At 38.8% G+C, this 26,372-nt stretch overlaps 1 protein-coding gene across 2 annotated transcripts in view; it reads right to left on the bottom strand.

Moving 5' to 3' along the window:
* The window catches only part of oxsr1b (oxidative stress responsive kinase 1b), a 56,181-nt gene that overhangs the window by 7,717 nt on the left and 22,092 nt on the right, over positions 1-26,372 (bottom strand). Inside the window, exons 3-12 of one of the 2 annotated variants that reach the window (XM_065258112.1) lie at positions 23,241-23,349; positions 11,270-11,411; positions 6,802-6,857; positions 6,592-6,701; positions 6,325-6,426; positions 4,819-4,952; positions 4,690-4,738; positions 4,346-4,411; positions 4,058-4,180; positions 3,790-3,858 (exon numbers count right to left, since the gene is read on the bottom strand). In XM_065258112.1, the coding sequence (XP_065114184.1) occupies positions 3,790-3,858; positions 4,058-4,180; positions 4,346-4,411; positions 4,690-4,738; positions 4,819-4,952; positions 6,325-6,426; positions 6,592-6,701; positions 6,802-6,857; positions 11,270-11,411; positions 23,241-23,349 (960 nt within the window). The remainder of the gene's footprint in view (positions 1-3,789; positions 3,859-4,057; positions 4,181-4,345; positions 4,412-4,689; positions 4,739-4,818; positions 4,953-6,324; positions 6,427-6,591; positions 6,702-6,801; positions 6,858-11,269; positions 11,412-23,240; positions 23,350-26,372) is intronic. The other variant, XM_065258113.1, reaches the window with a different exon arrangement.

The raw sequence follows: 26,372 nt of genomic DNA on the forward strand, positions 1-26,372 counted from the left end.
CTACTTAATAAGTATAGTATGTCTAAAATAAACACATAGACACATTATTACTCCCACACAAAATTGAGATGATTTCAGGTGTCATAGCATCTATGAAATTTAGGTATTTCACTTTGGGATACAAAGCATATATCGTAGCACCGATAAGCGACCACACACGTTAGTGCTTCACCCAGCAGACGTCTTATTATAAAACTGTTAATGGAATTTGGTTGGTTATCAAAGGTTTGATTTGGTCAGTATGTCCAAGTTACAGATTAAAAACATGATACAGATGGCTTCCAGGAAGGACACATGGTTTAAAAAAAAGTGCAGGAACTCGTAGGTCAATATCTCTTTTCTTGCAATAATAGTTATTTGGCAACACTGAAGAAGCTCAACAGAAAGTACAGATTAGGCAATCTTAAATTGTCGGTCAGTATCAAATTAAGCATAGTGACCTCCAAGCTTAAATAAGCCAAGCTTGACTAAATACTGAGAAGAGGACATGCAGGGCTCAACATTAAGCCTTTCTTTATTGGTCAGTAGTTCAGATGCTTGGGCTACCAACAACTTTTCCGACACCATCATAGGCTTTAACCATGCAATGACATCTGGAAAATACACTGCTGTTTATCATCATGACCAGTGTTGAAGGTAACGCATTACAAGTTATTACGTTATAATATTACTTTTCTAAAGTAACAAAAAAAATGAATGCATTACTTTATAAATGTACACATTAATATTTGAGTTACTAAAAAAAAGTAAGGCAAGTTACTTTTCAGTTTAATATATATTTTTTTTAATAAGGTATTGAATTAAACTAAACATAGTCAAGTAGAATTACGCACTCTTTATGTGCGTGCCTGAGCGGGTACAGTTTGGGTCAAAAACATAAAAAACTTTTCTAAATGCAGAACTTCTCAGTCATAAAAACACCTGCAAGGCCTGAAAGAGATCAAGACTCAGCAAAGTAAGAAAAAGTAACGCAAAAGTAATGCAAGTAGGCTATTACTTTCCATGAAATGTAACTAAGTAACGCAATTATTAACTTTTTTTGTTGAGTAACTTAATATTGTAATGCATTACTTTTAAAAGTTACTTTCTCTAACACTGATCATGACAGCTATAAAATCATAAATACTAGGGATGCAACAATACACTTAGTTCACGGTTCAATAAAATGTTTGGTTCTTGTCCAAGGTTTTCGGTTTGGTTTTGGATGCCTTGGCCTATTAAAGTGTTTTTAAATAACTCTATGCTTAGGTACCAGGAACAGTGAGATGTTAAGAAGCAAAAATACTGGTTTTCATTGCAGTTCTCTTTATTTTATGAAAATGCAAAACTCATCTTGCACATTTCTAGTGTATTGATACAATAAAATAAGATATAATTAAATAAAGATATATAAAAATTATATCCTATTCAAACTGGGCAATCATTACATAAATTGGCCATTTTATATACCTGTACTTAGTAAATTAAACTTTACATTGTAAATGAAGGCTATACCTTACTGCACTACTGTTAAATCCAACATCATGCTGTCTGTGTAGAAACCAAAAATGCGTTCCTCAATCAAGATTATTGGTGGGATTTATTTTAGCATCAGGCGCATTCTCTTCTTGAGTTGAACTTTTTCAACTTGCGCGGAAGACATGTTATTGAGGAAAACGCGCGTTATTTGCCTCAAACAAGCCCAATTTGCATCATTCGCATTGCCGCACGCGAATTTGCATCTTTACATTGATGTTGTATGTAATCTACGCGCGCAAATAATTAATCCACACCTCAGAATTAAAAGACAGTCGTGCTCCTTCTTTTTGTTGTTGTACTTCTGTTGGGTGTGTGTGCGCGCGAATGAAATCTGACACCAGCATTGCAAACAGAGTTCAAGCAGAGTTAAAGCAGCTAGTGACTGGATATCAACTCGCTGTGGCGTTTATAAGCGTGCAGATCACGCAGGCGCGCACATTAACCAAAGTTCAGGGAATATAAAACTGACAGATTTGGATGGATAAACCAAAAAAAAAAAAAAAAAACACAATTCACATGCGCGTATTGGACCGTGGGGGTCGAACCGAACGTTTCAATATTGTATTGAGAATTGTGGCATCCCTTATAAATGCACTACTAAAATATTTTACTTTTTATTTATTTATTTATTTTAACAACCATGCACCAATACAAACTTTCTGTGCCGACACCTATATTTAATTGCATAGAATGCTGATACCCATATATTGCCAATATCGCACACCCCTACCTTCAGATGTTTTTAAACCGTCGGCAGATGTCCGAGAGTGGGAACAATTGCTTTTATCTGATGATACCGATTATAGGCCGATATGTGACCCTGGACCACAAAACCAAGTCATTGGGGTCAAAAAAAGTTTTAATTTAGATCTATACATCACTTATAAATAAGCTATGGGATAGGACAATATTTGGCCAAGATACGATTTGAAAATCTGGAACTCGAGTGTGTAAAAAATTAAAATATTAAGAAGATCTAGCCTGGTTAGCCAGACCTACATCAAGAAGGTCTGGCAACTCTTCACACAAACGGCTCAATGCAAGGGGCGGGATATAAGGTTGTCCCTCAAAATGCCTCTGCACGCAATAGGATAGCGCTATGACCAATCAGAGCAACAAAGCTAACTGGTATATCAAACTTTTACCGTAACCAGTCGGCAAAACTCCAAACACATCTTTCTTGCTTAAAAAGGACTTCAGTAGGGTTATTTGCTCTTCTCTCAAAGAAAAACATAAGTCTAAGTCCTCCAGAGTCGCGGCCAAAGCCGCTTCAAAAGAAAGCTGTTCGCCAGCAGCAGCAGCCATTCTCTGTTTTCAAGTAGGAACCGCTGCAGCTCTGTCGTCATCATGTTAAGCCCGCCCCACAGACGCTACACACGATGTGATTGGCCTGACCAAATTTTGGTTTTTGGAGCTGTTAAGTGTATTGTGAGTGCCTAGACTAAACCCTGGCAGCAAATATATTTTGCGGCCGCTAGGGTGCGTCTAGATTTCTAGGCTAAAGAAGATCGCATTTAAAGTTCAAAGTCCAAATGAAGTCCTTATTAAGCATATATTACGAATGAAAAGGTTTGTTTTAGCACTCTGGCTTACAGCTGTGATGACGTTGTTAACTTTTTACATTAAAATCAAACTTGAATGGAAAACCCCCTAGGAACATGTTGCAACGCAAAGTTTATAGGCAAGTTTCTGGCCCAATTTTGATCGTGATTTTGCTGCATCCACTCACAAAATGAACGTTTTCATAAATTTACGGTAGGAAACTTACAAAATAGCTTTTTATGGAACATGATTTTTATGTAATATACTAAAGGTTTTTGTGGCATAAAAGAAAAATCGATAATTTTGACCAATGCACTTTATTTTTTGCGTGCGACTTACGACGCGGTCCAGGGTCACATATATCAATGCATCTCTAGTATCAACACTACAAAGTCAAAATTCAAAACTGTTTTGCAGTGGGCCGTTCTTACTGTTGAGCCCTGGTATCGAACAACTCGTATCACATTTCGTGATCTAAATTTATGCTGTAGGATTATTTATTGCAGAGACATGCTGAGTCACAGGGTATTCATAGATAACCAAAGAGCAATGTTCACCAGCCTGTCCTAATAAACGTATTGCTTAAGTCATTAAAGTTAATAGCTCCTCTCGAATAAAAGCTACCTAAAATTTTTCTACTGCACTTCTTATCTCTATCACTTCCTGTTCCTGCACTCTCAGTGTGCTTCCTTTATTATGCGAGCCATCTGTATCAGAAAACTGAACAACCCTGGGCGGGGGCAGCTCAAGAGGCTGAGAGAATCGGACTTGACGCCTTGTCGACTTGGACTGCTGCTCCTTTAGCGGCAAACACAAAACACAGAGCCCGGGGGTGAGAAGTGCCAGAATGACCACCACATCACACACAAACAAAGTGCAAACAACCAACTACACAACAACACAACAGTTCAAAGTGACTTAGCGATACAATCATTAGTATTATGTTGAGCATCTAAAAGGTGATCGCAAATACAAGGCCCAAAAGCAAGCGTGTTACCCGTAAAGCGGCGACGGCGGCTTTTCCCTCCTCGCTCTCCTCATCCAGTTCATCATCACTCCATTCCCACTCGCCATCTTCTGTTTTATGGAGTCTCCCGCTGGAGCCGGGTACCCGCCGTACCTACACGAAGACACACCTACATTTACATTCACATTGGGCGTTCAGTAGATGCCCTTATCTAGAATGACTTTAACACTGGGCTTTATGATTATAACAAGCATTAAAACAAGCTTTTAAAAAACTCACATGTACTAAAAACAACACACGCATATATGCTTATCTTACCCGTCTTGCTCTCTCTGATATTGTAGGTGCTCTATGTAGCAACTTTTCCTGCAGAAATTCATTATTCTGCCAAACAAGGTGGATAAAACGTTACTTAATAAACAGATTTCACAAGACTATAGTCAAATCCAGCTCTCTCCCCCTACTGGTCACATGTGGTAGCACATATGGAAAGCTAAGGATGTTCAGTGGAACTTAATATTTTTTTAAAATGTGGAAAACCATAATAATACAAAAAAAATAACTTTTAACAGGATATAATATGGACACTTACACACTAAAATATGTGCAAAAAACACAATCATAAAATGTACCCATCATAATGTCCTAAAAAATACTCTTACCTTGGCTTTCTGGAAGAATTTATGCTTTAGGAGCTCTGATGATGTTGGCCTATAAATTATATAAATAAATAAATAAACTTATTTGTATAGGTAATAAGCCCACATGAACATTGACAATCTTCTCAGCACCTTTTCTCTGGGTCCTTCTGCAAACACAACGAGATCATCTTTCTCAGGGATTTGCCATATTTCTTCACCATCTCTTTGTCCGTAATCCCAGTCTCAAGGCAAGGTGGATCATTCTGCAGGGTCAACATCAGCACCTACAAACACACAACGCTTTCATAAGCATCTAAACATACAACCCAGCTCAAGCCATTTTTTGTGATTTCGTTGATACAGACATTCGTTTGATTTCAGTGCAGGACACAGATCACTGTTGTGTTACATCTAGACTTGCATTTAGTTGAAACCACAACAAAAGATTTGTTCACATCACTCAAAAGCCTTTTGCGGTCACACAGCAATGATTACAGATGTGCAATATGCATTGGCCATAAGACAGATGTGTTTTTCTTTCTTTATTAATTCTTCATGCCATTCCAGCATCTATGGCTATATTCATGGTGAGAACTGGTTAATTCATACACAAGTTGATCCACACAAGTTAATCCATACACAGGTTAGGGGCAATTTGACATCTCGAATGGCGCTTTTCCATTGAATAGTACCCCATGGTTTGGGTCAGCTTACTTTTGTGAGCTTTTTCACTGGGTGCAGTACTTAGTACCCAATATATTTTTTGTCTGGGTTCCAAGCGACCTGAGCTGATACCAAAACGTGATGCGAAAACACTGTAGATAACTGATTGGTCTGAGAGAATCGTCACTACCAGCATCATCGCTATAATGTTAAAAATTAGCTTTACCTTCATGCTAGCTTGCACAGTCTCGAGTAAACCTGTTGTCATCTGTGCTCTGCTATAAGTTCCCAAACTCCCTTTTGGTGTTGAAAAACATCCACAGGTTGAGAATTAGAAACACCATACCAATTTTTTCCCAGACTTGCAGTTTGTGGTGGCACAGTCCGCATATATGCTTAAATGCAACTTAAATGAGGCTCAGCGGTGCGCGTCAACTGACACCATGGGTGTTTGTACAGAAACTGTCATGCGAGACAGAGGTAGTGATAAACGTGATGTGCAAACATCTATTTGTGATGGTCAATTTTAATTTTGTGGTGGACTGAGAAATAAATAAATGTATGGGAATGTACAACGACGCTCTCACTTGTATGATGTCACAGCAGTAGGCAGCGCAAATATAACGACGCGCCTATAATCCCTCCCACTGTGAAGTCTTACTAAATTCAATAGAAAAGCTAACCAAGCCAAAGTGAGGTGAGCTGACCCGACCTGACCCAAACCAAATCGTGGGGTACTATGCAATGGAAAAGCACTATAATTCACCTAACTTGCATGTTTTTGGCCTGTGGGAGGAAACTGGAGTACCCAGAATAAACCCACGCTGACAAACATACAACATGCAAACTCCACAAAGAATGGACATATGACTGCAAGGGCTCGAACCGGGGACCTTCTTGCTGTGAGGCAACCCACTGAGCCACTGTGCCGCCTCCAGATGTGTCTTAAGGGATGTTGCAAAATTCATAAGAGCCTATCTGACATTTGCTCACCTTCATAGGAGGGTATTTGTGGTAAGGCGCAGCGCCTGTGGCCAGCTCTATGGCTGTGATCCCAAAACTCCAGATGTCCGCTTTGAAGTCGTACCCTTTCACCTGTGCATAAACAGTAGAAGATTTGTTCCCCAACACTTCTTATTGAAGTTCTTACATTTTAAAAGTAGGAAAAAACTGCTTTAATCTGAATTGAGTTAAAAAAAAAAGTGTGGGTGAGGAAAAATACGAATCCCCAAAAAGTGGTGGTGGAGATACAAAACATACCTGCTCCATCACTTCTGGGGCCATCCAACATGGGGTTCCTACAAATGTCTTGCGAACTTTATTTCGCGTCATGTCGCCGCCTGTGGCTAAGAAGGCACTTACACCGAAATCTGGAGAAACAAAATAGGCAAGTTAACTTTATGCACTGCCCAAAAGGTGCCATATTTGAGTTAAGAGCAAGGGAAATATTTTTGTGACAAAAAAGTTTACCTGCAATTTGGACAGATCCATCTTCTCCTAACAGAATGTTTCCAGCTTTAAGATCTCTGTTGAAACACACAAAATAGTCACATCACAAATGTCAATCACTAATCACATCACTAGAAGCGAGAAAGGTCACTGAAATGTCCACAATTTAGACTAAAACGAACGTGGGCTATGTATTGAAAACACAGGCCTGTATCTGGCATGTGCTTTTCTGGCTGGACAGATGAGCATCCAGACATAGTAGTCACAGTAACAGACTTTATTTGGATGCAAATAGGTCCGATGTCCTAACTAACCCTCTGTCCTATTTATCACGGTCTTAAAGTCACAAATCTCTTCATGCTGTTCGTGTACAGACAGAGCTCAAGATTTATGATGCATCAAGAGACGGCCAGATAGAGTTTATAAATTCAGATTCAGGGGTTCACATAAAGTTTATCCCTGTGTTCCAGTTTCTTGCACTGTCCAGATGGGGGCAGCAGATATTTAGCTAATTTTGAGATTTCATTAATTTGTGTTTTTATATATTGATATGGCAGACACAGACACACACACACACACACACACACACACACACACACACACACACACACACACACACACACACACACACACACACACACACACAGTTGTTCACTACTACTGAGCAAATCAAAACAACCTATCACATGTCCACTCCACACTGATACAACATATGGTAGTATTCTTGAAGTGTAACAGATGTTGTGAGACGATTACAGTCATTGCGAGCATTACTGATAATCGTTTGCATATTTCTTAGATGGGTGCAAAGATAAAAGAACATGTTTAATTTGGAAAGTGAGGTACAGTATTAAAAAGCATATCGCAAAGAGACTGGGAGTGGGAGATGTGGTTCCTCTGGGAGTCAAATAAACCATTTCAATATTTGTTGGTAGAAAGTAAATTAATTGCAATGCACATTTTTAATCTCTAGTTGTGCCATCAATTTTTCATGAGATTCATAAATTTTACAAATATGCAAATCAAATGAAAGATTCACACACACATAAATAATTCAGACTTAAAGGGACACTCCACTTTTTTTTTTAAATATGCTCATTTTCGAGCTCCCCTAGAGTTAAACATTAGATTTTTACCGTTTTGGAATCCATTTAGCTGATCTCCGGGTCTGGCGGTACCACGTTTAGCATAGCTTAGCACAATCCATTGAATCTGATTAGACCATTAGCATCGCGCTCAAAAATAACCGAATAGTTTTGATATTTTTCCTATTTAAAACTTGACTCTTCTGTTGTTACATCGTGTACTAAGACCAACAGAAAATTAAAAGTTGTGATTTTCTAGGCCGATATGGCTAGGAACTCCAGCAGGCACAATGATATTATGCAGCGCCCGAAAATAGTCCCCTTGGTAACTTTCAATAACAGGGGACTATTTTCGGGCACTGCATCATATCATTGCGCCTCCTGCAGCCATGTTACGGCAGCAAAGTCCTTGATTATTATGCCAGAATGAGAGTATAGTTCCTAGGCATATCTGCCTAAAACTTTAAATTTTAAATAGGAAAAATATCTAAACTCTTTGGTTATTTCTGAACGCGATGCTAATGGTCTAATCAGATTCAATGGATTGTGCTAAGCTATGCCAAAATTGGTACCGCCAGACCCGGATATCAGCTGAATGGATTCCAAAACGGTAAAAATCAAATGTTTAACTCTAGGGAAGCTGGAAAATGAGCATATTTTCAATAAAGTGTCCCTTTAATAATAAACCCTGAGTGATTTTTACTTTGTTTGCCTCTTCTGGATAATTGCCATTAACCAAGGGTTAAACATGGTGTCAATATGTTATGCAAGTATGCATGAAGGCAGAGAGAGACTGGAGGACATTGAAGTTATGGTAGATCATCACGGGCCTAGTAATTACATTGCAGGAGTCAGATATGTAAAAACTTTTCCGAATGAAATTGCATCTGCAATATAAATTCCAGATGGTATCAGGCAATCAGAGGAACATCAGCACAATAGCAGCATGGTTTCCTGGGATCCAAGCGATATTGCTTTACAGCCCAAGCAATGATGTCAACTCTCTGTGGGAGCCATGAAGAGGTAGTTCTGGTCGGTCACTCCCACCAAAAGGAACCAACACGGTCCATTTGAGTCCAATTACACAAGAACACAAAAAGGTTAAGCCAATAATTAGGCTGTTTGCGAGAGACTCTGAGAGGAGCTGCGAGGGAAAAATCATTTCTACGCGCCCATCTGCTGGACTTCTCATGGTGGCGAGGACGATGAAGAATGTTGCTGCTTTCCTCACTTGTGACAACTGACTTCATGCCAGTCTTAAGCCTCAGTATATAATTGCATCCTCCAGAGATGCAGAAGGTATCGTGTAGCCGCTCTCCTCGTGTAAATATGCGCTGCTGTGCAAGGACATGCAAACATTTAACGGCTCCCTTTGCTTCTCTTTCATCTGATACAGATTACAGCCCTGACACAGGATTGAAGGAACTATGAAACCAATAGTTTTAGTTACGGTACATTCACATGGGGGTCAGCGTTAATGCTTCTCATTTACTTTGAATGGGTGATGTCACGCATTGCTAAACTGAATTTTGGATGTGACTGTGTTGCATCACTGGCGTTGCTTGTGGCAGAATTTGACTTTGCAAGCGCCAATGCAAGCGTCAGCCAAACCGATCTCCTTATGCAAAGAACTTTATGCAATTACGTTCATGCAAGATCGAGTGCGTGTTGCAGTCCACTGTGATTGGCTGTTGCCACTATGACGATTGCATCAGGGCCGTGCTAAAGACACGCCCTTCATAAAGCATTTCCGCTGAGTATGCCATTACAGTCCTGAAATCCAAAAACCAGTCCTTCCAGAAAAACGTTAAGTTTTCTTGTGATTGTTGCGGGCAAAAATCCTTGATCTTTGCGGCACGTTTTCTTAAAAAATGCGATGGAATATGCGGGATATTTATAAAAGTTTATCCAATGAAACTGCGGCAACTTGCAAAAACTGCGGCAACTTGCAAAAACGTCGGCAGCTTGCAAAAACGGCGGCAACTTGCAAAAACGGCGGCAACTTGCAAAAACGGCGGCAACTTGCAAAAACGGCGGCAACTTGCAAAAACGGCGGCAACTTGCAAAAACTGCGGCAACTTGCAAAAACTGCGGCAACTTGCAAAAACTGCGGCAACTTGCAAAAACTGCGGCAACTTGCAAAAACTGCGGCAACTTGCAAAAACTGCGGCAACTTGCAAAAACTGCGGCAACTTGCAAAAACGTTTGCAGCTTTTCAGTGATGTTCACATCACATAATCACGTCACTTCATAACGTTCCCATGGCGCTTCTATGAAGTAAATGCAACATTTGTCAAATTTCTGATATATGCAATTTTGCTACGTAAATGCGGGGGTAATGAAATCATGCAAGCCCCGCTGCATATTTTGCACACAGAAACTGCAATTTATGATTTTTTTTTGTGAAAAAAATCCTCATCCTCCAATCCTACCTGCAACAAACTAGCAATAGCAAATCACAGTTCATGGCTGTGATGTAACAAGTATATTTTGGGCAATAAAAATATAACCCATCGGTATGTCAACTATCAACTTGGAAAGAAAACTGGACTTGTCAAGAGATTAAAATCTGTTATTTTCTCTGTTTAAATGCATGATAAAACTCTTTCCTGCTTCCAAAATCTGTTTGTGCATCAGCGCATGTGTCAGACATCTAAAAAAAAAAAAACTCTCAAAAGCGTCTCATAGGGCAAGAATTACCTGCTGTCATGCTGGCGGCACAGCCGGGAGTAAAGAAGACAAGGTCTCCTTCATTGAGATTCAGAGCCGAGCTCACAAGTCATGGGTACTTAACCAGGCTAAAAGCCTGTGAATTATTTACACTTTCTGCTTTTACAGGCCTGTGCTTGTATAGGGAACAAGGAATGTGAAAATAAAGCAATTATTATTAAAGGAAGAGAGATAGAGAGAGATTTAGACCATTTAAATTGGCCATCAATGAGTCACAAGAAATTGTATGTTGACGTCTGGAGATACAGAAAATCATTATTAAATGAACTGCTCATTTAAAGGTTTTAAATAAATATTAACTCTGGAGGAAATGCATGAACTAACTTTGGTCTAGATAAACTAAGATGTGTATTTTAATGAAGAAAGACTAAAAGATGAACCCGTAGAGTTTCAAACCAGACCGCTAGAAGCTCAAGCAGATGTTGGTTCTGAACTGTAATTCATTCATTTTATCATTTATCTATGCATTGACTGCGATTTAAATCCATAGATCTGCAACAGACCACGTCTGTGTTAAAACCAGTGGGCTCCTGAATAGATCTTTTGTTATTCTATTCAAAAGCCGCAGAACTCTTGAAACCCCCTATTGCTTTCTATCACACATTTTCCTGCCCACAAACAAGCATTCATCATCTCACAACTGTTCCATGTGACTTTGGGGAGAGGCGTCTTACCTGTGAATTTGTCCGTTTTTGTGAAGGTACTCAAGGCCTTGAAGAACCTCTTTCAGTATAGTAGCTATACTAGGTTCATCAAGCACACCGGTCTTGTGTTCCCCTTTAGAAATGATGTGCTTGATTATGTCCAACACAGAGCCTGCAACAAAAACAAAAAGAGCACAGAGTAGGGATGGGCATTCGATTAAATTTTTTTAGTCGATCGTCGGGAGAATTAACGATCGACTATCGATTAATCATTAATATTTTTATCATAAAAAATAATTATTTAACTTTTATAATTCAAAAATGTTGAATCCAAAAATAAGCGCGTTTTCCTCCATGAGACCTTTATTACAAGATCAACTTGTGGCAAACAGTTAAACTACATTTAGTTAGACAAACGAAAGATATTTGCGCTTGAATATGCGGTGCTCTAAAGCAGCGGAACCTGCAGCTGCGAGCCACATTCTTAAACAGAGACTTCATTTGTTCCAAAAAATCATGACCTCTTCATGATTATTTTTTTGAAATCAAAACGGAAGGTCACAGATAACGGAGTATGGTGTCAAATATTGCACCCTGGTGGTAAAATGTTGAATTTCTGCCATACAGTGAAATTCATTTAACTGCTTCAAGACACATGCTATGCTAGGCAACGCAACCTGCATTAGATAAAAAAGTATTCGATTAATCAATAACAAATTAACGTCATCGACTAAATTCTTAACGATCAATTATCGATCGTCGATTAATCATGCCCATCCCTAGCACAGAGAGCTGTAAGCAGACAGAATTTCATACAGCCATTAGCCATTCATGCCCAGATCATTTTTGTGAATCTGTTTGTCTGTATCAATAAATCGATTAAAATCTCTGACGAAACAATTTGTTTGCTTCATCACTCAAAAATGCCCGTTTCATTTATGATGTACTAAAATACATTGATGAAAATATATGCAGATAACTATTTCGGTTTACTTTATATTATGCACATTTAATTCGTGCTATTTTTAATAGATAGACAGAAAAACAGATACTGTAGATAGATAAGACAGAGAGACAGACATACAGAAAGACAGATCTGACAAAAAGAAGGACAGACAGACAGACAGACAGACACTGTAGATAGATAGACAGATAAACAGAAAGATAGATGAATGAATGGAGTGATAGATAAACGGAGGGTTAACGGAGGGGCCAAAAGACACTGTAGATAGATTGATAGGCAGGTAGATAGATAGATATACAGTATAGTAAGATAGACCGACAGACAGACATATTTTGTAGATAGAAAGAAAGACAGACAGACAAAAAGACAGATAGATAAACAGACTGACCCTGTAGATATACAGACAGACAGATGGATAAATATACAGTAAGATAGATGGATAGGTACTGTAGACAGACAGACAGACAGACAGACGAATATATATATATATATATAGTAAAATAGATTGCAAGAAAGATGGACCAACAGATAGAAAAACAAATACTGCAGATAGATAGAAAGACAGACAGACAGATGGATGAACGGATGGACAGACGGACAGACAAACAGATACTGTGGATGAACAGACAGACAGACGGATGGATAGATGTATAGATAGATGGAAAGAAAGATGGACCAACAGACAGAAAAACAAATACTGCAGATAGATAGAAAGACAAACAGACAAAATAGACAGAAAGACAGACAGACCGGCGGACAGATTGATAGATATATAGTAAGATAGATGGACAGATACTGTAGACAGACAGACGAATAGATAAATAGTAAAATAGATAGAAAAAAAGGTGGACCAACAGACAGAAAAACAAATACTTCAGATAGATAGAAAGACAGACAGACAGACAGACAAAATAGACAGACAGAAAGACGGACGAATAGATGGACTGACAGACAAACGAACAGATGGATGGACAGATAGATGAGATGGACAGAAAGATGCACTTCCTGTTTCAGTTTTTTAACACTAGATAAACGTTGGGATAAAATACAACCAACAGAACACATAGAACTGAGTCAAAAAGTTAAACAAACATCTTAAAGATAATGATATATGTGTGAAATAAAAAAAAAAACAGTCACAAACTGAAACCGGAATTGCTTCTGGACCAGTGTTGTTTACATCTTTTGAAATGGTCTATAGATGAGATGGACAGAAAGATAGACTGACTGACAGGCAGACAGACGGACAGACAGATAGACAGTATAGATAAGATAGATAGATAGATGGGCAGACAGATAAATATATATGTAAGGAATGATTGATGACAGGCCGCTGAATTATTCAAAAATAATGCACACCCTAGATCAGGGTTCCCCAAATCTTACCCTGGAGGGCCAGAGCACTACAGAGTTTAGCTCAAACCCTGATCAAACACACCTGAGCAAGCTAATCAAGGTCTTCATGATCACTAGAAAATCACAGGTGGGTAAGTTTGATTAGAGTTGGACCTAAACTCTGTAGTGCTCTGGCCCTCCAGGGTAAGATTTGGGGAACCCTGCCCTAGATGCTACTGCGGCATGAAGAGAAGCCGTTACACCATGGGTGTGCATTATTTTTAAATAATTGAAAGGACCGGAGTCAATTATTCCGCTTACACCACGATCACCACAGAAATTGCTCTGGTGGCTAATTTAAAGACATTTTACAGGTCAGGTGTGCATTTTACCCCGGATTTCCACCGACTGCGGAGCGGCTGCAGATCAGCTCCGCTGCGTTACGTCTCCGCACTCTGCCGTCCGCCAATACCCACCAATTCCGTTTTTGTTGCAGAGCGACTGCGTGCTGAAGTGACCTGGACCCATGAGGTCTCGCAAATTCACGTGATGATCGCGCGATACCTAGTTCTGTCTCTGCCCATTATGCCCTTGAATTATGACGTTTTTACAAACCAGCCCAGATCACAACACGAGATCTCGCGTAGACAGAGCAGTACATCAAATCCATCCAAAATTCAAAAAATAAGAAGGCTGCTAAAACATTTATATATGATCTATCTTTAATGTATTTATTTGAAACTCCCCCTGGCTCTGTTCCTGTCTATTATTTGTTGTTTCTGTATTAATGACTTTATTTGTGTGTGTGTGTGTGTGTGTGTTTGTAATGTTTGTATTGCAAAGATTTAATAAAAAAAACACGAGTTCTCGTGAATTCAGGTATGATCACGCGATAAAGTCATGGCTCCGCCCTGCGGAGCTGTCCGGCATCCGTCAAAAATAGAAGCTCTGCGTATTTGTGCCGGAGGGCTGTGGATGGCCGGAGCTGTGACGGATTCGGAGCGCAGTCAGTGGAAATACACACATTGACTTGAATGGAAACCGATTGACTCCACCGCCGTTCCGCAGCGGATCCGCAGCCGTTCCGCAGTCGGTGGAAATCCGGGGTTACAGAAAAAATAGCTCTCAACCAATCAGAATGAAGCATTCAACAGGCCCGTGGTATAAATAGTAAGATAGATGGACAGACAGATTGACTGATGTACAGACAGACAGAAAGATGGAAAGACAGGCAGGCAGGCAGGCATATAAATATACACACACACAACCTAATTTAATTAAGTGATACTACAAGAAAAAAAAATCAATATCTTGAGAGCATGGACACAAACAAAATCAATATTTTCCCATGACTTCTTAAAATAATGACATGATTTAATTAAGGCATACACAACAGATCATGTATGGATTCTTCAATCAGTATCTTAATAAGAAGTTAGGCCTTGAGCTTTGGAGAGCAGCCAGCACCTCTTGAAAGCACACTGTACAGTTCAGACAGACAAACTCTCCAGAGTGAGATGATGTGAACACTGTAAACCCAGATATGCCAAAATGACTGCTGGTCTGGAATCACTCTGAAAATCCTAATTTTAGACAGACCTCAGCTAGACAAAGACGGTCTGTTCGCGCAGCCATCACAGAAACATATGTAGTTCCTATTTATCCATGTAAAACCTTGGAGAAGTCTCTCTGAGGGACAAATTATACGACCAACAAAACACCCTTCTCTTACTCGCACACAGCTCTAGTAATCCAAACTCTCTGAAGTGACATTCGGAGAAAATGAATTGTGAATTCCCAGAAATCTGAGATTCTGATCGAGTTAACTGCATTGGTATAACCTGGCTCCGTCACTGAACCCGAAACATTAAACCCCTCCAGAGGGAAAGGAGGTCTTGCCGCATGCTGTCAGCGGAGTGTTTGTACGGCAGAGTGCCAGGCCAGAGGCATGATATTTATTGCCACAATCACTTTTAGATGTAACCTCTTGCTCAATTTCTACACTCCAACTCTTCTGTTTTGTTTCTTTTCATCTCTGTTGGTCAATAACGGTCCTTCATTTTAGATAAGAGGAAATTTTTGTATTCTTGTGGGATTACATAGTGAATTATGGAACAGTACATTTTTGGTCTTATGTTCTGCCTGCCACAAGGCTATTATTAAGACAGAAGTTCCCATTTTATCCCCTTAATAATCAATACAAAGCCCCAAAACCTTCCTTTTAACTCAGACTACTAGATTGTATTTAGCTTTATGATTACTATTATTAAAAATGGCCTTTAATTCACTGACTCACTTTGAACTTAAACAAATCAACACTGTAGTTAATCAAGCAATCTCTCCCTTTAATAAGTTTTGACAGTCCTAAGGAAAACTCACATTTCCTTTGAGAAAGACCTTACGGTAAAATCCAGATTGGACATTAAACAAAAGCCAAGTGTACTGTTCAAGTGTACTGTAAAGCATTACTCTTGATTAACTCTTTCACCGCCAGCGTTTTTAAAAAAAGTTGCCAGCCAGCACCAGCGTTTTTCACGATTTTCACAACAGTTTAATGTCTTCCAGAAAATGTTCTTCTTCAAATATATAAACATACAATATACCAAATGAAAGACAGACCCTCTGCTTTCAAAAAAAAAAAAAAAACGTTTCATCCTACCTTCAGTAGTTCTTTTGTAATCAGCTTTTGAATATGGGTAGGTTTATGCAAAAACACCACATTTTGAGCAAAAAGCAGATATAATTCCATTTTTGTGACGGACTTTTCATAGAGATCCCATTCAGAGCGATCTTTAAAACAGACACGAACATGCAGCAGCTTGCCATAGGGCAATACTTCCGGGTTTAAAAAGTTGCCACCTAGTGGATAATAGCGGTATTGCGGAAAGACGGAAAAACTCGTCATTGGCGGGGAAGCGTTTTCTCTTGATTGAGGAGATATCTCGTCAATGGCGGGGAAAGAGTTAATTTATTAATTATTTTATCAAGTACCTCCTTGCAGGGGTTCTCAACCTTTTTCACTTTAAAGGTGAGGTGCACGATTTTTGAAAAAACACTTTTAAGAGTCGTGGCAATAACCAAAACACACTTGTAGCCAATCAGCAGTAAGGAGCGTGTCTACTAACCTACATCGTTGTCTGGGTTGTGTATGTGTGGTGAAGGTCTTTCAAAAGAAGGTCCAGATTCTATTGGGGTAGGGGCGTGTTCGTTTAGGTGATTTCAAATGTCAACATTGGCTTTCAGAGATCGTGCACCTCGCCTTTAAGACCACCCTATTGCCCACAACAATATTTAATGGCCAAAAATAAAAAAAGTTTGGCATAGCTAGACGGATGTATATTTCTTACAAAAACACAAAGAAATATTTTTTAGCTATTTTAGTTTATTTTTAATGCTTGTTTTGTCTTTTTTTTATCATCCTGTGTCCCCCTCGGAAGTTTGTTGAAACCCACTATTGGGCCTCAGGGCTCTGGTTGAGAAACACTGCCTATTATAAAGCCTGCCTGAGTACTCCTTAGGGAACAGGCATCCCTATCCGGAAATGTGATTCAACAATTAATTTGTTTTGTCACCACAAACATATTTAAGTCTCTGCGTGGTGCATTTACGCATTTGGGAGATGCTTTTATCCAAAGCAACTTGCTGTGCAAGTTTTTTTTATTAGTATGCTTTTTCCTGGCTTCAAACTCAAGAGCTTTTGTGGAGCAAACGCAATGCATCACAAATACTACTATGCACTATGCAGTGGTAGAAAACTATGTTTTAATGCAAATGCATTAATTTATTTATCAATATTGTGGCCATTCAGTAACAAAACTCCATGGAATTGAGAAAACGTGCCTTAATTATTTTACATTGCAGTAGGGCTGGACAATATGCCTTAAAAGATTAGTCCATTTTCTTAAAAAAAAAACATCCAGATAATTTACTCACCACCATCATTTCATCCAAAACGTTGATGTCTTTGTTTGTTCAGTCGAGAAGAAATTATGTTTTTTGAGGAAAATATTCCAGGATTTTTCTCATTTAAATGGACTTTTAAAACACTTAACAGTTTTAATGCAGTTTCAAATTGCAGTTTCAAAGGACTCTAAAGGATCCCAAACCAGGCATAAGGGTCTTATCTAGTGAAACGATTGTCATTTTTGGCAAGAAAAATAAAACATATGCACTTTTAAACCACAACTTCTCATCTTCCTCCGGTCCTGTGATGCACCAGCGCGACCTCACGTAATACGTCACACGTCAAGAGGTCACGGATGATGTATGCGAAACTACGCCCCAGTGTTTACAAGTGTGGAGAAAGAGGATCGTTCTGATGTTGTTGTATGTGGAATGATACTAGTTAATGTCTTTGTGTCAGTTTATTGTTTAAAATGGTCCGCAAATGTGCGTTTCATATATGTAACACGTGACCTTTCAACTTTATTATGCTATTACGTGAGGTCATGCTGGCGCGTCACACGAATGGAGGAAGATGAGAAGTTGGGGTTTAAAAGTGCATATTTTTTATTTTTCTTGCCAAAAATGACAATCGTTTCGCTAGATAAGACCCTTATGCCTCATTTGGGATCATTTAGAGTCCTTTTAACTGCATTAAAAATCCTGGAATGTTTTCTTCCAAAAACATAATCTCTTCTCAACTGAACAAAGAAAGACATCAACATTTTGGACGACATGGTGGTGAGTAAATTATATGGATTTTTTTTAAGAAAATTGACTAATCCTATTAAATTTGCTATTAATTTTTTAATCAATGTTCATGTTTTTTTTGTAATTATCTTAATAATATCTAATATTCTTTAAATCACCCAGCACTACACTACATCATTACTATTACATAACTATCTGGTATGACATGAAATGCTGGTTTCACTACCTAAAGAAAAACAAACAATAAAAAACACTCGCTTTAATGCCATTTAAAAGCAACTATACAAATATCAAGACATATTAAATATTATTAAAAGGGTGAGATATTTTGAGATACATTTTTTTAGCTTTATCAAACAGCATGACAACACTTCTGCATTTTCAAAGTGCGGCATGAGTCATCAGGAAAACGTCAAAGATCACAGCCTGGAAATCAAGATAGTTTATCATACACACACACCAAGTTCATGGTAAAAGTGCTTCTAAGAAATAGAAAAAGGCCTTATGTGTTTCCTATTTTTTGCATGGATTAAAAATGGCAACAACCTCCAAGCAGCCTCTGTCTGAGGGTATTCTATAAAAACAGAGAGACGTGCAAATGCCGCTGTTACTTTACAAACTGTTGCAAGACTGATGGGTGGGGCAGAGTAAAACCAGCAAAAATGCCTAGAGTCAAACATACAGAGAGGGAAAATTAAAACTGTAGTAATTTCCAACAACTCCTGTAAATAACCCGAGCTCTAGGAATAATAATAACTTAAAGTAGCAGTTAACTTAAAACAAAATTAAAATAATTTGTAAATAATGACTGTCACTCTTTAATTTGTCAAAACTTATCATAAAAATAAAATTCCAATACATTGGATCAATGTCTTATCTCAAGCTTCAGCAATGTTGGTTGCCCTGAATCAGGTAAAGCTTTGTGCTGAGCTTTGACGTCGGTGCAGACCCATGCACTTCGCTGCATTCAAGTCAAATCGATTTATGTGTTGTTCACATGAGCCAAATTCTTTCCAAACGCCCTTGAAAGTAACTTTAACCATGATGATGTGGAGCAAAAGCATTCTCAGTATTCTCTCATGACACCTCGATGAAATGCCAAATGTCTCCCTAGTGCCCATTCCAACTAAAATTCCACAATAGGTAAATTGAGTCTTTGACTAAATATTGTCTGACTATCTGATACTGTTGGCTTTCTAGGGACCCCACATTGGCGTGCATAAAACAAGCAATTTCGTGCCCACTGTGCCAAAGGGCATGGAGCCATACGGGGGCTGCTGGCAAAGGAGAAGCTGCTCCAAGAAAATAAGGGTGGAGGGCCGAAGGGATTTAAGGGAAGATAGGAAGCATCTGTTGTCTACAAATGAGTTCTGCCTATGGGCACAAAGCCATATTCGAAACATCCCCAACAGACAGAAAAACAGATGTTTTAAAAAATAAGCTTTATTAAAAACAAATAATAGAGCTCAAATTTAAATTACTCAAAGTAACAAATTCTCCTCTCTTCCTGTCATGACTTATAGTGCGAGGGCAGGGCTACAGGCGACTCACTACAGTTGACTGTCTTCGTGTTTTGTTAACAAAACCCAAATTCCAATGATCTAAGCAGTTCCCAATAAATAAAATCATGTCCCGCCCTTAATTTTTCCTCATTTCAAAAGCGATAACACTTGGATATACGGCACAATCAGTAAATAAAGACATTCAGGGTTCCCACACCTTAGTTAACTTTAAATTCAAGGACCTTTCAAGGAATTTCCAGGTCTAGTACGCTCAAATTCAAGGACTAAATGTGGGGATACATTTCAAGTGAGAGCAAGGTAACACTTTTGAGGGAACTCGCGCTGCGTCACTGCGGTGACACTTTGGGGATGCCTCCAGGGGTAAGTACATCTGAATGTGTACATCAAATTCAACCAATGGTGAGGCTTAACGACAAAGGGAGGGTGACGCGAGAGCCAGGAAGTATATCGCTATCTGAAATATTGCCAAAGACGGCGTTACAGGGACATATGGCAAGGGAGACACAGCATCTCATTCCATCCTCAGGGAACAACAGTTACATACGTAACCAGAGACGTTTTCATGTGTCAAGCACAACTATGCAAAAAAGCATTTTGGTATGAATCAACATTCGCATACAGAAGATATAAGCATTTAAAGCGAACAGTTTAGCACGTGTGCTTAAAAAGTCTAGAATTTAAAAATAGTTTCAAGCACTTTCAATGACCTGTATCGATGTATTTATATTTTTAAACACTTTTTTTTTCCCAGATTCACAAACTTTCAAGGATTTCAAGAACTCGTGGGAACCCCGATGCCAACTTGACAGAATTACACATCATTGCATTCACTTTAATGCTTCAAATCAGATTAAAAGTGTCATATTTTGCACTGTAGTATGACCATATGCTGAGGTTTTTAAAACTTTGTCTGATCGGATACAGCGATGGTAGCTCAAACGGTAAAGCATTGCACCAAAGTTGTTGTAAAAAAACCTGATCCAATCAAATGTATACCTGAAATTAAACATCCTGAAAATTCGGATTTAATTAAAATTTGTCAAGTCTTGGATGCACGGCATTTACTTTTAATTGTAGCATGCAAGTAAAAGCAAACAATGTGTTTGCTAAAGTATCCAAATAGCTTATAAGTGCTGTTCAAAGGCCAGAGAATAAACAATCTCATTTGTGTTTTGGGTTAATGAAGTTATTGAGCGGCGCTATCTCGCATACCTTTGTACTTAACAAACAGACCACTTGCTCTCTTCTGTATTATGTCACAGAGCCAATAAAGTAACAAATATGTACTATTCTTTTATCCTATTTATAGGCTTTTTACTGCATAGGATAGTACAGCAAAGTCTTCTTTCAAATATCTTGGCTCAATATAATAACATAATGCAGTCCTACCCGCCGACAGTGGCATAGATAAATCTATGTCGATATGAACAGCATATCAGATTTAAAATATTTCTTCTGTATATACGCCAACCCAAATGTTTTTAAAGATACCATTTCCACAGTAAAACCAAAAAATTTCAACTATGAATGTTGTTTCCTGGACATACATCCTGTGGTAAAAGTATGGAATGCTACCAAGCGCCTTCACGTAGGACTACATTCCTGTTGTCATTGCATCCGACAGCTGTCAAAGGGAATAACACGTGTCACTGTCAAGATGGGACAGTCCCAAAACATAAAGGTCACATTTCATGGACAGAGTCCAGTCACTACCAACCAAATGGCTTTGACCAATCACCTGATACGTAAATGCCATGTGACTGATCTAGCTGAATCTGTCATCACGACATAGATGACTGGCTAAAGGTACCACAAGTACACGTCCTGCTAGCCTTTACCTTAAGAGAGTCGCTGCTGGCCCATGCAAACTACTCAAACCTTTAACCTTTGATTATGCTCCATTTCTTTCTACTAAAGACATGATGCTGACGATCCAGCTGTGAGACTTCGGCCAGCTCGAAAATGAATATCGCAATCGTTTGGCATTCGTCTGTCCTTCATATTTGAGATGGGCATCATGCCATCTGGACATCTACAGTTGGCAGACGTATAAGAAAGAGGGAGACGGCGCATAATGAGCGTAAAATGAACAGTGATTATCCCGACAGAGATTTCATCCCTGCGCTCGGGTATGTAAGACTGCGTGTCTGTGGCAACACGAGTAAGGCTATAATCTCCTGGTGCAGTGAGAGACTGTGCTGCATCTGGGACTAAACATTACACGGTGGCCTGAAACATATCATCAATCTCTCAGCAGTAACCTCACACAATGGAGTCTGGTAGGAGAAGAGCACTACAGGAGCTTGAGGATACAATGAAATTGGAAACGTAGAAATATAAAGATGCACTGAAACTCAGCAACTTGATCTACTAAGGTCCGAATACAGACAATTTTAAATGCCATACCAGATGTATGACTTTTTTTCTTTAGTTGAACACAAACAAATACATTTAAATTCCCATCATGTGATTTTCTTATATGGGGGTCAACATTGCAAAGCTCCAAAAAGTAGATCCATCAATCATTAAAGTAATCCAAATTACTGCAGGTGGTTAATATACATTTTCTGAAGTGAAAAATTTGCAATGATATTACACAGCCCCTAAAAAAATAGTCCCCTGCTACTGAAAGTAACCAAAGGGACTATTTTTGGGCAGGCCATAATATCACTACGCCTCCTGCAGCTATGTTATGGAAACAAAGTCCTTGTTTAATACGCCAGAATGCAAGTATAGTTCCTAGCCATATCTGCCTAGAAAATCACACCTTTTAATTTTCCGTCTGTCTTAGTACACGATGTAACAACAGAAGAGTCAAGTTTTAAAAAAGAAAAATATTTTTTGAGGGCGATGCTTATGGTCTAATCAGATTCAATGGATTATGCTAAGCTATGCTAAAAGTGGTAGCGCCAGAGCCATAAATCAGATGTGGATTCCTAAACGGTAAGAATTTAGTGTTTAACACTATGTGGAGCTGGACAATTAGCATATTTTCAAAAAAGCAGGGTGTCCCTTTAAATAGATATACAAAAAAATTCTAACTAATCCTGGCCAAAAAAAACTGCGCCAAAAGAAAACAAAACTACAAACTGTTGCAGATTGCAGTGCATCAGGACAAAGCTATGCTTTGCATGTCTTAGGGAAAATTCTTCCAAAGCCAGATTAACAAGATCATCAGAACATGCTGCAAGCATTCTTCTTAACACAATACCATTCCTGCAAGTCTCTCCATTTGCCTGTTGCAGTGGTAATGAGTCTGCCTTCTGTAATTAACCGTGGGTTGTGATTAACTCCATAGGAGAGCCAATGGCAGACCGCATTATCATTTTAACAAGTCTTTAGAGATCCTAACAAGTGGCTCAAAACTGAAACATAAATAATGGATGTGCATACACTCCATTCAATTGCCATTACCAATAAATAGCATCAAAAGAATTCAAAACAGCTTCAAAAAGAAAAGTGTTGTTGTGTTTGATATTGTACTATCTAGAAACATAACTGAAAGAAAAAAGTGGACAAGACTTACCACCACTAAGCAACTTCATTACCAACCACAGCTCATCCTTTACCACAAAGGAGGTGTAGTACGACACAATGTTGGGATGGTGACACTGGCTCATCGCCTGGATCTCTTTCTGGAGAGAGAGAGCGGAAGATGGTAAGCATCACTTTCATGTATGGAAACTCGATTTGACCTGATTTGAGGAGTTAGAGCCCAACCTGAACATTTACATTGATGCATTTGGCAGATGCTTTTATTGAAAGTGACGTAAAGTGCATTACAAGACACACATTTGTGTGTAGTATGTGTGTTCCCTCGGTTCGAACCCATGATCTTTTGCACTGCTAAGGAGCACTTGAAAAACCATTAGTTTCCTTAAGACAGTGTGAATCTGCATTTAAAACACAAAAAGCATTTCACACAGTACGTGGCAAGCAGTGGAACCATACATATGTATAAAGGCTAGATGTCTCGCCCGCACTGCTGGCCAATTGAGTGGAACGTCCGCATTTGGCGGCCATCTTACCAAAGGAAGCTCGCTCGCTCGTAGCATTGAGTTTTTAATGGTGCAGGTACTTTTAAATGACCATAACTTGCTTAATTTTCTACTGATTTTCAAAAGGTTTGGTTTGTTGTAAACATCAAAGATATACCTATGACACGGCATACTTATAAAAAAAAAACCGTGTTAAAGCATCCAGAACTATAGCCACGTTATTAACATTTGTAAGAAACCAAACCGTTTAAAAATTGGTAGAAAATTTAGCAAGTTATGGTGATTTAAAAGTAAGTGCACCATTAAACTCAATGCTACGAGTGAGCGAGCTGCCTGTGGTAAGATGGCCGCCAGGTGATGACGTTAGAGACTCCGCCGTAACACATTTAGCCTTTATACATATCTATGAGTGGAACTGCCATATTGCTGCCGCTTTTCTCGTAGTGTTAAATGTTCTATGATTGGTTGCAGAGTATGTGAGCGGAGTGGAAAGAATTTGAGCTCCGCGCTCAAAACATTTCATAATTACTCCGCTCAAGCTCCGCTCTGGGTATACAATTTTCCGCTCCTCGCTCACTCCCCGCGCCGTCCTTACTTACGTATCGCTCCGTTTTCGCTCTACGGCAAATTTTTATTTAAAAAAAAAACAATGAATATGCAGTACTAAGAGAAGAACATCATATACTTTATTGGAATTTGAAACAGTAGCTAATATTAGCCGAAATTAGGCTATTATTTAGCTCACTTTTAAACAAAGCAAAACAAAAAATTTGTTGAAATTAAATAAATTATTAAATGAAAAACCTCATATAAAATAAATAATCAAACAAAAAACATTACATTAAATCAAAGAAAGAAATCACAAACGGAAATATTAATTTAAACAAATAGCCAAACGAAAAAATTTAGGGCTACTGCCTTCACTTTATGCCAACTTTTATAGGCTATTAATTACAGAACTGTTCTGAACAAAACAAATGCTGGCTGGTTGAACATATTTTTTATTTTATACGCAGTTATTAACTGAAGAAAATCACATACTGAAATAGCTAATATTAGCCCAAATTAAGCTATCATTTAGCTCACTTTTAAACAAAGCAAAACAAAAAAATGTGTTGAAATTAAATAAATGATTAAATGAAAAACCTCATATAAAATAAATTATCAAATGAAAAACATTGCATTAAATAAAATAAATAAATCACAAACTAAAATATTAATTTAGACAAATACCCAAACGAAAAACTATAGATAGTCTACTGCCTTCATTTTAAGCCAACTTTTATATTAATACTAGAACTATTCTGAATCTGAACAAAACAAATGCTGGCTGGTTGAACACATTTTTTATTAAAGCTATATCTCCAATGCTGCATTCACTTTAAGAAAAACGAACTTTTGCCGAGTCGCAGGTGACAAGCACTTGCGCTGAATTTCTATCCGCTCTTGCCCTGAGAGTGTGCACGCAATTTATATCTCTTCAATCACTTCCATGCAATTGTTCTATATTTCCCAAGTGTGTATGCGCTCAGACTGCGTCCTCTTGTGCATTCGCAAAATCCATCAGCTCTCGCGCGCTCTCTGGAAGGTGGCGCTTTGGTCCACAACGCTCCGCTGATCGCGCACGCATCTCAACAAACGGTCTCTGTGCGTTGCGCTTGGTGCAGAGTGGTCATGGGAGTTGTAGTTTCCCAGTGTCGCATTGCGCATTGTTTATCATTTTGCATAACTTTTAAGAAAACTACAATTCAAAAATTATATTCAACCTGCCAAAGTGGCTAGTGGGATTGGCTGTCTTACCCGCCACAGCCGAAATCTACCCGCATTTGGCGGGTGTTAATGTCAAGCCCTGTATATAAATGTTTGTGAAAGTACTAGTAAGACAACAATACAAATGCAAACTAATGCAAAATATGTTAAGAAACATTTTAAGTCCCCCTCCGTTTTTTTTCCACAGTGGTTTGGTCCGGAGTCTGACGAGTCCTGACTTGTAATTGAGCGATAGTGGAGCGTTTTCGGAGCGAGAGAAAAGCACAACGCTCCGACATAAAAAAAAAACGCTCCTCGCTCCTGGCAAAATTACGCCACTCCACTCCTCGCTCCGCTCCCACTCCGCACCGCTCACATACTCTGATTGGTTGTTCACAATCTGTTCACTGATTGGTTAAAGCCTACGTGGCTGCCGCTAATGACAAGATAGGACATGTAATACCTTAAGCGGCACCTGCCACGAAGAGCCGTAGAAGCGGCAGAAATTTGGATTCCGCATCTGCTTCTCCTGTCTGCATTGCAGCTTTTCACATTTGTCTCTGATTGAAAATGAACTACTGTAGACACTAGTGACTGCCGCATCCCATAATAAAAGCCCATAAATCAGTATTTTCCTGTATAAACAGTTACTTCATTGGGCATATCCTGTACACAACCAAGTAAATACAATAGTATGTGGTCCAGAATGCACTAGGCCTCATGCCTTGGCTGAATAACCGAGGTGCCTTAGCATTCCAGATCTGGATTAATGTTTAAACAGGCCTGACTCAGTTGCACAGCTGGCAAACCTACACGTCCAGTGCAAGTATTTATGTACTTAAGGTGGAATAATAGTTTTTCTTAGTTCAAGTATATAAGCAGCACTTCTAGTTCGTCAAAAATCTGCCACC

The sequence above is a fragment of the Paramisgurnus dabryanus genome, chromosome 22, assembly GCF_030506205.2.
Source record: "Paramisgurnus dabryanus chromosome 22, PD_genome_1.1, whole genome shotgun sequence".
Classification (NCBI taxonomy): Eukaryota; Metazoa; Chordata; class Actinopteri; order Cypriniformes; family Cobitidae; genus Paramisgurnus; species Paramisgurnus dabryanus.